The sequence below is a fragment of the Oncorhynchus gorbuscha genome, unplaced genomic scaffold (assembly GCF_021184085.1).
Source record: "Oncorhynchus gorbuscha isolate QuinsamMale2020 ecotype Even-year unplaced genomic scaffold, OgorEven_v1.0 Un_scaffold_134:::fragment_1, whole genome shotgun sequence".
Lineage (NCBI taxonomy): Eukaryota > Metazoa > Chordata > Actinopteri > Salmoniformes > Salmonidae > Oncorhynchus > Oncorhynchus gorbuscha.
Window position 1 is genome coordinate 537,913 of NW_025744632.1, and position 19,588 is coordinate 557,500.

The 19,588-nt window shown below is 48.2% G+C and overlaps 1 protein-coding gene across 1 annotated transcript in view; it reads right to left on the minus strand.

Moving 5' to 3' along the window:
* LOC124016973 (staphylococcal nuclease domain-containing protein 1-like) overlaps window positions 1-19,588 on the minus strand; it is a 137,800-nt gene that overhangs the window by 58,659 nt on the left and 59,553 nt on the right. The window contains exon 5 of the mRNA XM_046332304.1: window positions 19,554-19,588. This exon is cut by the window's right edge and continues 35 nt beyond it. Within this exon, the coding sequence (XP_046188260.1) occupies window positions 19,554-19,588 (35 nt within the window). The remainder of the gene's footprint in view (window positions 1-19,553) is intronic.

Sequence of the window (19,588 nt, forward strand, 5' to 3'; positions counted from 1 at the left end):
AACAAAGAGAGAGAGATGGAGGGATATCAACAAAGAGAGAGAGATGGAGGGATATCAACAAAGAGAGAGACAGATATGGAGGGATATCAACAAAGAGAGAGACAGAGAGCGACATGGACGGATATCAGCAAAGAGAGAGACTGAGAGATATGGAGGGATATCAACAAAGAGAGACGGAGAGATATGGAGGGATATCAACAAAGAGAGAGAGATGGAGGGATATCAACAAAGAGAGAGATATGGAGGGATATCAACAAAGAGAGAGAGATGGAGGGATATCAACAAAGAGAGAGAGATGGAGGGATATCAACAAAGAGAGAGAGATGGAGGGATATCAACAAAGAGAGAGAGATGGAGGGATATCAACAAAGAGAGAGATATGGAGGGATATCAACAAAGAGAGAGAGATGGAGGGATATCAACAAAGAGAGAGAGATGGAGGGATATCAACAAAGAGAGAGAGATGGAGGGATATCAACAAAGAGAGAGATATGGAGGGATATCAACAAAGAGAGAGAGATGGAGGGATATCAACAAAGAGAGAGAGATGGAGGGATATCAACAAAGAGAGAGATCGATATAGAGGGATATCAACAAAGAGAGAGAGAGAGATGGAGGGATATCAACAAAGAGAGAGATCGATATAGAGGGATATCAACAAAGAGAGAGAGATAGATATGGAGGGATATCAACAAAGAGAGAGAAATGGAGGGATATCAACAAAGAGAGAGAGAGAGATGGAGGGATATCAACAAAGAGAGAGATCGATATGGAGGGATATCAACAAATAGAGAAAGATATATGGAGGGATATCAACAAATAGAGAGATCGATATAGAGGGATATCAACAAAGAGAGAGACAGCGATATGGAGGGATATCAACAAATAGAGAGATCGATATAGAGGGATATCAACAAAGAGAGAGACAGCGATATGGAGGGATATCAACAAAGGGAGAGACAGAGATATGGAGGGATATCAACAAATAGAGAGATCGATATAGAGGGATATCAACAAAGAGAGAGACAGAGATATGGAGGGATATCAACAAAGGGAGAGACAGAGATATGGAGGGATATCAACACAGAGAGAAAGAGAGAGAACGAGAGATATGGAGGGATATCAACAAAGAGAGAGACGGAGAGATATGGAGGGATATCAACAAAGAGAGAGAGATAGAGGGATATCAACAAAGAGAGAGAGAGATATGGAGATATATGGAGGGATATCAACAAAGAGAGAGAAATGGAGGGATATCAACAAAGAGAGAGAGAGAGATGGAGGGATATCAACAAAGAGAGAGAAAGAGAGATATGGAGGGATATCAGCAAAGAGAGACAGAGAGAGAGATATGGAGGGATATCAACAAAGAGAGAGATATCAACAAAGAGAGAGAAAGAGATATCAACAGAGAGAGAAAGAGAGCAATATGGAGGGATATCAACAAAGAGAGAGATCGATGTGGAGGGATATCAACAAAGAGAGAGATCGATATGGAGGGATATCAACAAAGAGAGAGACAGAGAGATATGGAGGGATATCAACAAAGAGAGAGACAGAGAGATATGGAGGGATATCAACAAAGAGAGAGACGGAGATATATGGAGGGATATCAACAAAGAGAGAGATAGAGGGATATCAACAAAGAGAGAGAGAGAGATCGAGGGATATCAACAAAGAGAGAGAACGAGAGATATGGAGGGATATCAACAAAGAGAGAGAACGAGAGATATGGAGGGATATCAACAAAGAGAGACAGAGAGAGAGATATGGAGGGATATCAACAAAGAGAGAGATATCAACAAAGAGAGAGAAAGAGATATCAACAGAGAGAGAGAAAGAGAGCAATATGGAGGGATATCAACAAAGAGAGAGATCGATATGGAGGGATATCAACAAAGAGAGAAAGAGATGTGGAGGGATATCAACAAAGAGAGAGATCGATATGGAGGGATATCAACAAAGAGAGAAAGAGATAGAGGGATATCAACAAAGAGAAAGAGATATGGAGGGATATCAACAAAGAGAGAGAGAGATGGAGGGATATCAACAAATAGAGAACGAGAGCGATATGGAGGAATATCAACAAAGAGAGAGAGAGATGGAGGGATATCAACAAAGAGAGAGAGAGAGAGCGATATGGAGGGATATCAACAAATAGAGAACGAGAGCGATATGGAGGGATATCAACAAAGAGAGAGAGAGATGGAGGGATATCAACAAAGAGAGAGAGAGATGGAGGGATATCAACAAATAGAGAACGAGAGCGATATGGAGGGATATCAACAAAGAGAGAGAGAGATGGAGGGATATCAACAAAGAGAGAGAGAGATGGAGGGATATCAACAAAGAGAGAGAGAGATGGAGGGATATCAACAAAGAGAGAGAGAGATGGAGGGATATCAACAAAGAGAGAGAGAGATGGAGGGATATCAACAAAGAGAGAGAGAGATGGAGGGATATCAACAAAGAGAGAGAGAGAGAGCGATATGGAGGGATATCAACAAATAGAGAACGAGAGCGATATGGAGGGATATCGACAAAGAGAGAGAGAGATGGAGGGATATCAACAAATAGAGAACGAGAGCGATATGGAGGGATATCAACAAAGAGAGAGAGAGATGGAGGGATATCAACAAAGAGAGAGAGAGATGGAGGGATATCAACAAAGAGAGAGAGAGATGGAGGGATATCAACAAAGAGAGAGAGAGATGGAGGGATATCAACAAAGAGAGAGAGCGATATGGAGGGATATCAACAAAGAGAGAGATAGATGGAGGGATATCAACAAAGAGAGCGATATGGAGGGATATCAACAAAGAGAGAGAGAGATGGAGGGATATCAACAAAGAGAGAGAGAGATGGAGGGATATCAACAAAGAGAGAGAGAGCGATATGGAGGGATATCAACAAAGAGAGAGAGAGGTATGGAGATATATGGAGGGATATCAACAAAGAGAGAGAGAGATATGGAGATATATGGAGGGATATCAACAAAGAGAGAGCGAGATATGGAGATATATGGAGGGATATCAACAAAGAGAGAGAGAGATATGGAGATATATGGAGGGATATCAACAAAGAGAGAGAGAGATATGGAGATATATGGAGGGATATCAACAAAGAGAGAGATAGATATGGAGATATATGGAGGGATATCAACAAAGAGAGAGAGAGATATGGAGATATATGGAGGGATATCAACAAAGAGAGAGAGATATGGAGATATATGGAGGGATATCAACAAAGAGAGAGAGAGAGAGATATGGAGTTATATGGAGGGATATCAACAAAGAGAGAGAGATATGGAGGGATATCAACAAAGAGAGAGATATATGGAGGGATATCAACAAAGAGAGAGATATATGGAGGGATATCAACAAAGAGAGAGAGATATGGAGGGATATCAACAAAGAGAGAGAGAGAGAGATATGGAGATATATGGAGGGATATCAACAAAGAGAGAGATATGGAGGGATATCAACAAAGAGAGAGAGATATGGAGGGATATCAACAAAGAGAGAGAGAGATGGAGGGATATCAACAAAGAGAGAGAGAGAGATATGGAGGGATATCAACAAAGAGAAAGAGAGATATGGAGATATATGGAGGGATATCAACAAAGAGAGAGATATATGGAGGGATATCAACAAAGAGAAAGAGAGATATGGAGATATATGGAGGGATATCAACAAAGAGAGAGATATATGGAGGGATATCAACAAAGAGAGAGAGAGATATGGAGATATATGGAGGGATATCAACAAAGAGAGCGATATGGAGGGATACCAACAAAGAGAGAAATATGGAGAGTTATTGAGAAAGAGATGGAGAAAGGGAGAGCCAGTGTAACTGAAGTATCTTAGACCAGGGGTTCTCAAACTGGGTCCTGGGGCCCCCCTGGGAGCATGTGGTTTTTGCCCTAGCACTACACAGCTGTTTCAAATGATCCCAACATGATGATAAGAAGGTTATCTGAATCGGCTGTGTAGTGCTTGGGCAAAAACTAAATGTGCACGACTTAGAGGGCTAACTCACAATCCTCTCTCTGCTCAGCAGAGCCCTGATATAATAGCTAGAGATAACCAGCCGCTTCCACAAACTTCCTATCTGATGACAACAGCAGCAGTGTCAACACAAAGTTCCACAAACCTCCTATCTGATAACAGAAGTGTCAAGACACTCAGGCAGTCAGTCTACTTTTGTCATTTTGCTCTAAAAACCAAGATGATGCAGCCACAAAACAACTGTAGACCAAAATATTGTAGAACCCCACCTCGATCCATTCCTTTTCATTTAGTTTCAATTGGAATGTTGGTTAAAAGGTGCATGTTCCAGGCACAGAGGGACACAAGAGTCCCATGGAAAATTCAGAGGAAGGCTGAGACACAGAGTACCATGGAAAACTCAGAGAAAGGCTGGGACACAGAGTACCATGGAAAACTCAGAGAAAGGCTGGGACACAGAGTACCATGGAAAACTCAGAGAAAGGCTGGGACACAGAGTACCATGGAAAACTCAGAGAAAGGCTGGGACACAGAGTACCATGGAAAACTCAGAGGAAGGCTGGGACACAGTGTACCATGGAAAACTCAGAGGAAGGCTGGGACAGAGGAAGGCTGGGACAGAAGAAGGCTGGGACAGAGGAAGGCTGGGACAGAGAGTACCATGGAAAACTCAGAGAAAGGCTGGGACACAGAGTACCATGGAAAACTCAGAGAAAGGCTGGGACACAGAGTACCATGGAAAACTCAGAGGAAGGCTGGGACACAGTGTACCATGGAAAACTCAGAGAAAGGCTGAGACAGAGGAAGGCTGAGACAGAAGAAGGCTGGGACAGAGGAAGGCTGGGACAGAGAGTACCATGGATAACTCAGAGGAAGGCTGGGACACAGAGTACCATGGAAAACTCAGAGGAAGGCTGGGACAGAGGAAGGCTGGGACAGAGGAAGGCTGGGACAGAGAGTACCATGGAAAACCCAGAGGAAGGCTGGGACAGAGGAAGGCTGGGACAGAGGAAGGCTGGGACAGAGGGAGAGAGAGAGAGGGGAGAGTACAGTAAGAGAGAGGAGAGGGAAGACCTTGAGGGAATGACCTCTATGTGTCTCTCTCTCCACACACACAAACACACACACACAATTTAGGTCACAGAATGAGTGGGTAGGTGGACGTGATGCCCCTTGAGGCAGACACACACACAAACAGACACACGGGGCCTGTGGAATTAATATGGGACACCATTGGAGAGTAGAGGACATGTTTAAGCTTTAATGACCCATGGTTTAATAGGTGAATGTTTGGACTGCCCACACAGAGGAAAGAATACATAATATTAATGATAAGAAAAATGGGAGATTTATTTAAGTGATATAGTTTCATAGCACAGTAAATGTGGAAATTATGACCAAATACGATGTGTTCTATGGTTATATGCGAATGACCGGGCAGTAATTTAGGCTGGGACGATTTGATTAGGATGGAAAGACACGTTGAAGATCTGAAGTTTGATATTTTAATAGAATATTATTGATGTAAAAAGCTAGACGAGAATAATAACTGAGTGAGAGTCAGAGTTGGAGACAACATTGAAATGTGAGAACGAGAAATAGGGAATTATATAAAAGGAGATTGCGCAAAATGAGAGACAAGAGAGAGGAAAGAAATGCAGGTAGAGAACGCGATAGAGGTAGAGAAAGCGATAGAGGTAGAGAAAGCGATAGAGGTAGAGAAAGCGATAGAGGTAGAGAAAGCGATAGAGGTAGAGAAAGCGATAGAGGTAGAGAAAGCGATAGAGGTAGAGAAAGCGATAGAGGTAGAGAAAGCGATAGAGGTAGAGAAAGCGATAGAGGTAGAGAAAGCGATAGAGGTAGAGAAAGCGATAGAGGTAGAGAAAGCGATAGAGGTAGAGAAAGCGATAGAGGTAGAGAAAGCGATAGAGGTAGAGAAAGTGAGAGAGAGGTAGAGAAAGCGATAGAGAGGCTAGAGGGACAGACAAGAGAGAGGAGAGCCAGAGATATTAAAAACAGATGAAGAGAGATAGAAAGAGAGGGAGAAAGTGAGAGAGCCCTCCACAGCAGCAGCTTCCCAGTTGTTGTGGGGGCTCCCAGCCAGCTCAGAGAGAATCACACTTTCAGCAACATGCCAGGACACATCACGTCTGCTATACTCAGCTCTGGGCGCCCGCAATGAGGTCACCGGCCCGACGCACATAAATGCACCGCACTGCACCATGGGTAATCTCCCATGGGGGGGGGTCGGCTGGATGGGCCACTTTGTGGCGGTGGTATGACACAGATGTGCAGAGATGCGTACACACACACACACACACACACACACACACACACACACACACACACACACACACACACACACACACACACACACACACACACACACACACACACACACACACACACACACACACACACACATACATACATACATACATACATACACACACACACACACACACACACACACTGCTTTCGTCATCCAGAGAATATAGAAAGAGAGAAAAGGCCTGCAGAGCCATTTCCCAGACTAACAGCTCAGATAGGGATTATATTACTGGGAATATGGTGCTCTGAAGACAGAAACAACAAAGCCTCAACTACATAGGACATGATTGATGTCCTGCTTGATGGCGCTGTACGGCTAGTGATTTTGATTCTGGGAAAGTGATTCCTGTGAATCGCATTCAGCCACAGAGTTCGCCACAGTTGGCCATTAACTAGGCTGGTGCTCGATGCTAACCTGATAGAGCATCATCTGAGCCAGAGGAGAGACATAGGACCATCCTTCAAAAGACAAGAGAAAGTTCTTTCATGATGGCTACTTACCACTACACTTTTCGTTGTCGAGCTGAAGTCAGCTCCAAATGCATGTGGACCCACACACACACACGAATAGACACACACACATGAACAGACGGACACATACACATGAACAGACACACACACACGAATAGACACACACACATGAACAGACGGACACATACACATGAACAGACACACACACACACGAACAGGGACACATACACACACGAACAGGGACACACACACACACGAACAGGGACACACACACACACGAACAGGGACACACACACACACACACACGAACAGGGACACACACGCACACACGAACAGGGACACATACACACACGAACAGGGACACACACACACACGAACAGGGACACACACACACACAAACAGGGACACACACACACGAACAGGGACACACACACACACACGAACAGGGACCCACACACACACGAACAGGGACCCACACACACACGAACAGGGACCCACACACACACGAACAGGGACCCACACACACACGAACAGGGACCCACACACGAACAGGGACCCACACACGAACAGGGACCCACACACACACGAACAGGGACACACACACACACGAACAGGGACACACACACACACGAACAGGGACACACACACACACGAACAGGGACCCACACACGAACAGGGACCCACACACGAACAGGGACCCACACACACACACGAACAGGGACACACAGACACGAACAGGGACACACACACGAACAGGGACACACACACGAACAGGGACCCACACACGAACAGGGACCCACACACACACACGAACAGGGACACACACACGAACAGAGAGACACACACACACACACAAACAGGGACAAACACACACACACAAACAGGGACAAACACACACACTGCACACGAACAGGGACAAACACACACACTGCACACGAACAGGGACACACACACACTGCACATGTACAGGGACACACACACACTGCACATGTACAGGGACACACACAGGGACACACACAGTCACAGGGACACACACACACACATGAACAGGGACAAACACACACACTGCACACGAACAGGGACAAACACACACACTGCACACGAACAGGGACAAACACACACACTGCACACGAACAGGGACAAACACACACACTGCACACGAACAGGGACACACACACACACTGCACATGAACAGGGACACACACACACACACACACTGCACATGTACAGGGACACACACAGTCACACACACATGTACAGGGACACACACACACACATGAACAGGGACACACACACACACACGAACAGGGACACACACACGAACAGGGACACACACACACACACACGAACAGGGACACACACACACACACACACGAACAGGGACACACACACACACACAAACAGGGACACACACACACACACAAACAGGGACACACACACACACACAAACAGGGACACACACACACACACAAACAGGGACACACACACAAACAGGGACACACACACACACACGAACAGGGACACACACACACACACACACACACACACGAAGAGGGACACACACACACACATGAATAGGGACACACACACACACACACACACACACACACACTGCACATGTACAGGGACACACACAGTCACACACACATGTACAGGGACACACACACACACACGAACATGGACACACACACACACACACGAACAGGGACACACACACACACACAAACAGGGACACACACACACACACAAACAGGGACACACACACACACACAAACAGGGACACACACACACACACAAACAGGGACACACACACACACGTACAGGGACACACACACACACGTACAGGGACCCACACACACGAACAGGGACACACACACACACGAACAGGGACACACACACACACACAGACAGGGACACACACACAGGGAAACTTTCAACCGGTTCTCCCCATTAAGCAGCGGGTCGGTGTCAGAGCCGAGTCTTCTCTGGTCTCTACTCCTCCAGTTACGGGGTCTGAGACGCCGAAGCTTCCCACCATTAGCTCTGACAAATTGAAAACTCTAGTCATTGGCGACTCCATTACCCGCAGTATTAGACTTAAAGCGAATCATCCAGCGATCATACACTGTTTACCCGGGGGCAGGGCTACCGACGTTAAGGCTAATCTGAAGATGGTGCTGGCTAAAGCTAAAACTGGCGAGTGTAGAGAGTATAGAGATATTGTTATCCACGTCGGCACCAACGATGTTAGGATGAAACAGTCAGAGATCACCAAGCGCAACATAGCTTCTGCGTGCATATCAGCTAGAAAGATGTGTCGGCATCGAGTAATTGTCTCTGGCCCCCTCCCAGTTAGGGGGAGTGATGAGCTCTACAGCAGAGTCTCACAACTCAATCGCTGGTTGAAAACTGTTTTCTGCCCCTCCCAAAAGATAGAATTTGTAGATAATTGGCCCTCTTTCTGGGACTCGCCCACAAACAGGACCAAGCCTGACCTGCTGAGGAGAGACGGACTCCATCCTAGCTGGAGGGGTGCTCTCATCTTATCTGCCAACATAGACAGGGCTCTAACTCCTCTAGCTCCACAATGAAATAGGGTGCAGGCCAGGCAGCAGGCTATTAGCCAGCCTGCCAGCATAGTGGAGTCTGCCACTAGCATAGTTAGTGTAGTCAGCTCAGCTATCACCATTGAGACCGTGTCTGTGCCTCGACCTGGGTTGGGCAAAACTAAACATGGCGGTGTTCGCCTTAGCAATCTCACTAGGATAAAGACCACCTCCATTCCTGTCATTACTGAAAGAGATCATGATACCTCACATCTCAAAATAGGGCTACTTAATGTTAGATCCCTTACTTCAAAGGCAATTATAGTCAATGAACTAATCACTGATCATAATCTTGATGTGATTGGCCTGACTGAAACATGGCTTAAGCCTGATGAATTTACTGTGTTAAATGAGGCCTCACCTCCTGGCTACACTAGTGACCATATCCCCGTGCATCCCGCAAAGGCGGAGGTGTTGCTAACATTTACGATAGCAAATTTCAATTTACAAAAAAAAATGACGTTTTCGTCTTTTGAGCTTCTAGTCATGAAATCTATGCAGCCTACTCAATCACTTTTTATAGTTACTGTTTACAGGCCTCCTGGGCCATATACAGCGTTTCTCACTGAGTTCCCTGAATTCCTATCAGACCTTGTAGTCATTGCAGATAATATTCTAATCTTTGGTGACTTTAATATTCACATGGAAAAGTCCACAGACCCACTCCAAAAGGCTTTTGGAGCCATCATCGACTCAGTGGGTTTTGTCCAACATGTCTCTGGACCCACTCACTCTCACAGTCATACGCTGGACCTAGTTTTGTCCCATGGAATAAATGTTGTGGATCTTAATGTTTTTCCTCATAATCCTGGACTATCAGACCACCATTTTATTACGTTTGCAATTGCAACAAATAATCTGCTCAGACCCCAACCAAGGAACATCAAAAGTCGTGCTATAAATTCACAGACAACACAAAGATTCCTTGATGCCCTTCTAGACTCCCTCTGCCTACCCAAGGACGCCAGAGGACAAAAATCCGTTAACCACCTAACTGAGGATCTCAATTTAACCTTGCGCAATACCCTAGATGCAGTTGCACCCCTAAAAACAAAAAAAATGTCTCATAAGAAACTAGCTCCCTGGTACACAGAAAATACCCGAGCTCTGAAGCAAGCTTCCAGAAAATTGGAGCGGAAATGGCGCCACACCAAACTGGAACTCTTCCGACTAGCTTGGAAGGATGGTACCGTGCAGTACCGAAGAGCCCTTACTGCTGCTCGATCGTCCTATTTTTCTAACTTAATTGAGGAAAATAAGAACAATCCGAAATTCCTTTTTGATACTGTGGCAAAGCTAACTAAAAAGCAGCATTCCCCAAGAGAGGATGACTTGCACTTTAGCAGTGATAAATTCATGAACTTCTTTGAGGAAAAGATTATGATTATTAGAAAGCAAAACTATCGGCCTATATCGAATCTTCCATTCCTCTCAAAGATTTTAGAGAAGACTGTTGCGCAGCAACTCACTGCCTTCCTGAAGAGAAACAATGTATACGAAATGCTTCAGTCTGGTTTTAGACCCCATCATAGCACTGAGACGGCACTTGTGAAGGTGGTAAATGACATTTTGATGGCATCAGACCGAGGCTCTGCATCTGTCCTCGTGCTCCTAGACCTTAGTGCTGTTTTGATACCATCGATCACCACATTCTTTTGGAGAGATTGGAAACCCAAATTGGTCTACACGGACATGTTCTGGCCTGGTTTAGGTCTTATCTGTCGGAAAGATATCAGTTTGTCTCTGTGAATGGTTTGTCCTCTGACAAATCAACTGTACATTTCGGTGTTCCTCAAGGTTCTGTTTTAGGACCACTATTGTTTTCACTATATATTTTACCTCTTGGGGATGTTATTCGAAAACATAATGTAAACTTTCACTGCTATGCGGATGACACACAGCTGTACATTTCAATGAAACATGGTGAAGCCCCAAAATTGCCCTCGCTAGAAGCATGTGTTTCAGACATAAGGAAGTGGATGGCTGCAAACTTTCTACTATTACACTCGGACAAAACAGAGATGCTTGTTCTAGGTCCCAAGAAACAAAGAGATCTTCTGTTGAATCTGACAATTAATCTTAATGGTTGTACAGTCGTCTCAAATAAAACTGTGAAGGACCTCGGCGTTACTCTGGACCCTGATCTCTCTTTTGAAGAACATAAAGACCATTTCGAGGACAGCTTTTTTCCATCTACGTAACATTGCAAAAATCAGAAACTTTCTGTCCAAAAATGATGCAGAAAAATTTATCCATGCTTTTGTCACTTCTAGGTTAGACTACTGCAATGCTCTATTTTCCGGCTACCCGGATAAAGCACTAAATAAACTTCAGTTAGTGCTAAATACGGCTGCTAGAATCCTGACTAGAACCCAAAAATTTGATCATATTACTCCAGTGCTAGCCTCTCTACACTGGCTTCCTGTCAAAGCAAGGGCTGATTTCAAGGTTTTACTGCTAACCTACAAAGCATTACATGGGCTTGCTCCTACCTACCTCTCTGATTTGGTCCTGCCGTACATACCTACACGTACGCTACGGTCACAAGACGCAGGCCTCCTAATTGTCCCTAGAATTTCTAAGCAAACAGCTGGAGGCAGGGCTTTCTCCTATAGAGCTCCATTTTTATGGAACGGTCTGCCTACCCATGTCAGAGACGCAAACTCGGTCTCAACCTTTAAGTCTTTACTGAAGACTCATCTCTTCAGTGGGTCATATGATTGAGTGTAGTCTGGCCCAGGAGTGGGAAGGTGAACGGAAAGGCTCTGGAGCAACGAACCGCCCTTGCTGTCTCTGCCTGGCCGGTTCCCCTTTTTCCACTGGGATTCTCTGCCTCTAACCCTGTTACGGGGCTGAGTCACTGGCTTGCTGGGGCTCTCTCGTGCCGTCCCTGGGGGGGTGCGTCACCTGGGTGGGTTGATTCACTGTTGTGGTCGGCCTGTCTGGGTTTCCCCCCTTGGGTTGTACCGTGTCGGAGATCTTTGTGGGCTATACTCGGCCTTGTCTCAGGATGGTAAGTTGGTGGTTGAAGATTTCCCTCTAGTGGTGTGGGGGCTGTGCTTTGGCAAAGTGGGTGGGGTTATATCCTTCCTGTTTGGCCCTGTCCGGGGTGTCCTCGGATGGGGCCACAGTGTCTCCTGACCCCTCCTGTCTCAGCCTCCAGTATTTATGCTGCAGTAGTTTATGTGTCGGGGGGCTAGGGTCAGTTTGTTTATCTGGAGTACTTCTCCTGTCCTATTCGGTGTCCTGTGTAAATCTAAGTGTGCGTTCTCTAATTCTCTCCTTCTCTCTTTCTTTCTCTCTCTCGGAGGACCTGAGCCCTAGGACCATGCCCCAGGACTACCTGACATGATGACTCCTTGCTGTCCCCAGTCCACCTGGCCATGCTGCTGCTCCAGTTTCAACTGGCCTGGGCCCTAGGACCATGTCCCAGGACTACCTGACATGAGGACTCCTTGCTGTCCCCAGTCCACCTGGCCATGCTCCTGCTCCAGTTTCAACTGTTCTGCCTTACTATTATTCAACCATGCTGGTCATTTATGAACATTTGAACATCTTGGCCACGTTCTGTTATAATCTCCACCCGGCACAGCCAGAAGAGGACTGGCCACCCCACATATGCTCTCTCTAATTCTCTCTTTCTTTCTCTCTCTCGGAGGACCTGAGCCCTAGGACCGTGCCCCAGGACTACCTGACATGATGGCTCCTTGCTGTCCCCAGTCCACCTGACTGTGCTGCTGCTCCAGTTTCAACTGTTCTGCCTTATTATTATTTGACCATGCTGGTCATTTATGAACATTTGAACATCTTGGTCATGTTCTGTTATAATCTCTACCCGGCACAGCCAGAAGAGGACTGGCCACCCCACATAGCCCGGTTCCTCTCTAGGTTTCTTCCTAGGTTTTGGCCTTTCTAGGGAGTTTTTCCTAGCCACCGTGCTTTTACACCTGCATTGTTTGCTGTTTGGGGTTTTAGGCTGGGTTTCTGTACAGCACTTTGAGATTCAGCTGATGTACGAAGGGCTATATAAATAAATTTGATTTGATTTGATTTGACACACACACGAACAGGGACACACACACACATGAACAGGGACACACACACACATGAACAGGGACACACACACACACACACTGCACATGTACAGGGACACACACAGTCACACACACATGTACAGGGACACACACACACACACACACTGCACATGTACAGTCACACACACACGAACAGGGACACACACACACACACACGAACAGGGACACACACACACACACAAACGAACAGGGACACACACACACACACACACAAACGAACAGGGACACACACACACACACAAACAGGGACACACACACACACACAAACAGGGACACACACACACACACGTACAGGGACACACACACACACACGTACAGGGACACACACACACACACGTACAGGGACACACACACACACACGTACAGGGACACACACACACACACGTACAGGGACACACACACACACACACACGTACAGGGACACACACACACGAACAGGGACACACACACACGAACAGGGACACACACACACGAACAGGGACACACACACACGAACAGGGACACACACACGAACAGGGACACACACACACACGAACAGGGACACACACACACACACGAACAGGGACACACACACACACACAAACAGGGACACACACACACAAACAGGGACACACACACACAAACAGGGACACACACACACAAACAGGGACACACACACACAAACAGGGACACACACACACGAACAGGGACACACACACGTACAGGGACACACACACACGAACAGGGACACACACACACGAACAGGGACACACACACACACACGAACAGGGACACACACAAACAGGGACACACACACAAACACAAACGGGGACACACACACACACACACGAACAGGGACACACACACACACACACGAACAGGGACACACACACACACACACGAACAGGGACACACACACACACACACGAACAGGGACACACACACACACACACACGAACAGGGACACACACACACACACACACGAACACACACACACACGAACAGGGACACACACACACCCACGAACAGGGACCCACACACGAACAGGGACCCACACACGAACAGGGACCCACACACGAACAGGGACCCACACACGAACAGGGACCCACACACGAACAGGGACCCACACACGAACAGGGACCCACACACGAACAGGGACCCACACACGAACAGGGACCCACACACGAACAGGGACCCACACACGAACAGGGACCCACACACGAACAGGGACCCACACACGAACAGGGACCCACACACGAACAGGGACCCACACACGAACAGGGACCCACACACGAACAGGGACCCACACACGAACAGGGACCCACACACGAACAGGGACCCACACACGAACAGGGACCCACACACGAACAGGGACCCACACACGAACAGGGACCCACACACGAACAGGGACCCACACACACGAACAGGGACAAACACACACACACGCACGAACAGGGACAAACACACGCACACACGAACAGGGACACGAACAGGGACCCACACACGAACAGGGACCCACACACACGAACAGGGACAAACACACACACACGCACGAACAGGGACAAACACACACACACACGAACAGGGACACACACACATGAACAGGGACACACACACATGAACAGGGACACACACACACGAACAGGGACACACACATGAACAGGGACCCACACACACGAACAGGGACAAACACACACACACGCACGTACAGGGACACACACACACACACGTACAGGGACACACACACACACACACACGTACAGGGACACACACACACGTACAGGGACACACACACACGAACAGGGACACACACACACGAACAGGGACACACACACACGAACAGGGACACACACACACGAACAGGGACACACACACGAACAGGGACACACACACACACGAACAGGGACACACACACACACACGAACAGGGACACACACACACACACAAACAGGGACACACACACACAAACAGGGACACACACACACAAACAGGGACACACACACACAAACAGGGACACACACACACGAACAGGGACACACACACGTACAGGGACACACACACACGAACAGGGACACACACACACGAACAGGGACACACACACACACACGAACAGGGACACACACACACACACAAACAGGGACACACACACAAACACAAACGGGGACACACACACACACACACGAACAGGGACACACACACACACACAAACAGGGACACACACACACACACACGAACAGGGACACACACACACACACACGAACAGGGACACACACACACACACGAACAGGGACACACACACACACACACACGAACAGGGACACACACACACACACACACGAACACACACACACACGAACACACACACACCCACGAACAGGGACCCACACACGAACAGGGACCCACACACGAACAGGGACCCACACACGAACAGGGACCCACACACGAACAGGGACCCACACACGAACAGGGACCCACACACGAACAGGGACCCACACACGAACAGGGACCCACACACGAACAGGGACCCACACACGAACAGGGACCCACACACGAACAGGGACCCACACACGAACAGGGACCCACACACGAACAGGGACCCACACACGGGGACCCACACACGAACAGGGACCCACACACGAACAGGGACCCACACACGAACAGGGACCCACACACGAACAGGGACCCACACACGAACAGGGACCCACACACACGAACAGGGACAAACACACACACACGCACGAACAGGGACAAACACACGCACACACGAACAGGGACACACACACGAACAGGGACCCACACACGAACAGGGACCCACACACACGAACAGGGACAAACACACACACACGCACGAACAGGGACAAACACACACACACACGAACAGGGACACACACACATGAACAGGGACACACACACATGAACAGGGACACACACACACGAACAGGGACACACACATGAACAGGGACACACACACGAACAGGGACCCACACACGAACAGGGACCCACACACACGAACAGGGACAAACACACACACACGCACGAACAGGGACAAACACACGCACACACGAACAGGGACACACACACACACACACACGAACAGGGACACACACACACACACGAACAGGGACACACACACATGAACAGGGACACACACACATGAACAGGGACACACACACACGAACAGGGACACACACATGAACAGGGACACACACACGAACAGGGACCCACACACGAACAGGGACCCACACACACGAACAGGGACAAACACACACACACGCACGAACAGGGACAAACACACGCACACACGAACAGGGACACACACACACACACACACGAACAGGGACACACACACACACACGAACAGGGACACACACACACACACACGAACAGGGACCCACACACGAACAGGGACCCACACACGAACAGGGACCCACACACGAACAGGGACCCACACACGAACAGGGACCCACACACGAACAGGGACCCACACACGAACAGGGACCCACACACGAACAGGGACCCACACACGAACAGGGACCCACACACGAACAGGGACCCACACACGAACAGGGACCCACACACACGAACAGGGACCCACACACACGAACAGGGACAAACACACACACACGCACGAACAGGGACAAACACACACACACACGAACAGGGACACACACACATGAACAGGGACACACACACATGAACAGGGACACACACACACGAACAGGGACACACACACACGAACAGGGACACACACATGAACAGGGACACACACACGAACAGGGACCCACACACGAACAGGGACCCACACACACGAACAGGGACAAACACACACACACGCACGAACAGGGACAAACACACGCACACACGAACAGGGACCCACACACGCACACACGAACAGGGACCCACACAGACGAACAGGGACCCACACAGACGAACAGGGACCCACACAGACGAACAGGGACCCACACAGACGAACAGGGACCCACACAGACGAACAGGGACCCACACAGACGAACAGGGACCCACACAGACGAACAGGGACCCACACAGACGAACAGGGACCCACACAGACGAACAGGGACCCACACAGACGAACAGGGACCCACACAGACGAACAGGGACCCACACAGACGAACAGGGACCCACACAGACACGAACAGGGACCCACACAGACACGAACAGGGACCCACACAGACGAACAGGGACCCACACAGACGAACAGGGACCCACACAGACGAACAGGGACCCACACAGACGAACAGGGACCCACACAGACGAACAGGGACCCACACAGACGAACAGGGACCCACACAGACGAACAGGGACCCACACAGACGAACAGGGACCCACACAGACGAACAGGGACACAGTCACACACACATGAACAGGGACACACAGACGAACAGGGACCCACACAGACGAACAGGGACCCACACACATGAACAGGGACACACACATGAACAGGGACACAGTCACACACACATGAACAGGGACACAGTCACACACACATGAACAGGGACACAGTCACACACACATGAACAGGGACACACACATGAACAGGGACACAGTCACACACACATGAACAGGGACACACAGACGAACAGGGACCCACACAGACACGAACAGGGACCCACACAGACGAACAGGGACCCACACAGACGAACAGGGACCCACACAGACGAACAGGGACCCACACAGACGAACAGGGACCCACACAGACGAACAGGGACCCACACAGACGGACAGGGACCCACACAGACGAACAGGGACCCACACAGACGAACAGGGACCCACACAGACGAACAGGGACCCACACAGACGAACAGGGACCCACACAGACGAACAGGGACACAGTCACACACACATGAACAGGGACACACAGACGAACAGGGACCCACACACATGAACAGGGACACACACATGAACAGGGACACAGTCACACACACATGAACAGGGACACAGTCACACACACATGAACAGGGACACAGTCACACACACATGAACAGGGACACACACATGAACAGGGACACAGTCACACACACATGAACAGGGACACAGTCACACACACATGAACAGGGACACACACATGAACAGGGACACAGTCACACACACATGAACAGGGACACAGTCACACACACATGAACAGGGACACACACATGAACAGGGACACACACACGAACAGGGACACACACACACAAAAAGGTACTCACGTAGAGAGGGATACAGGTATAAAGGTACTCATGTAGAGAGGGATACAGCTATAAAGGTACTCACAGAGAGGGACACAGGTCTAAAGGTACTCGCGTAGAGAGGGATACAGCTATTAAGGTACTCGCGTAGAGAGGGATAGAGCTATAAAGGTACTCACATAGAGAGGGATACAGCTATAAAGGTACTCACATAGAGAGGGATACAGCTATAAAGGTACTCACGTAGAGAGGGATACAGCTATAAAGGTACTCACATAGAGAGGGATAGAGCTATAAAGGTACTCATGTAGAGAGGGATACAGCTATAAAGATACTCACATAGAGAGGGATACAGCTATAAAGGTACTCATGTAGAGAGGGATACAGCTATAAAGATACTCACGTAGAGAGGGATAGAGCTATAAAGGTACTCACGTAGAGAGGGATACAGCTATAAAGGTACTCACGTATAGAGGGATAGAGCTATAAAGGTACTCACATAGAGAGGGATACAGCTATAAAGGTACTCACATAGAGAGGGATAGAGCTATAAAGGTACTCATGTAGAGAGGGATACAGCTATAAAGGTACTCACATAGAGAGGGATAGAGCTATCAAGGTACTCATGTAGAGAGGGATAGAGCTATCAAGGTACTCACGTAGAGAGGGATAGAGCTATCAAGGTACTCATGTAGAGAGGGATAGAGCTATCAAGGTACTCACGTAGAGAGGGATAGAGCTATAAAGGTACTCAGAGAGGGATACAGGTATAAAGGTACTCACGTAGAGAGGGATACAGGTATAAAGGTACTCACGTAGAGAGGGATAGAGCTATAAAGGTACTCACGTAGTGAGGGATACAGCTATCAAGGTACTCACATTTCCATAGTCGATGTAGAACACATGGACCTTTG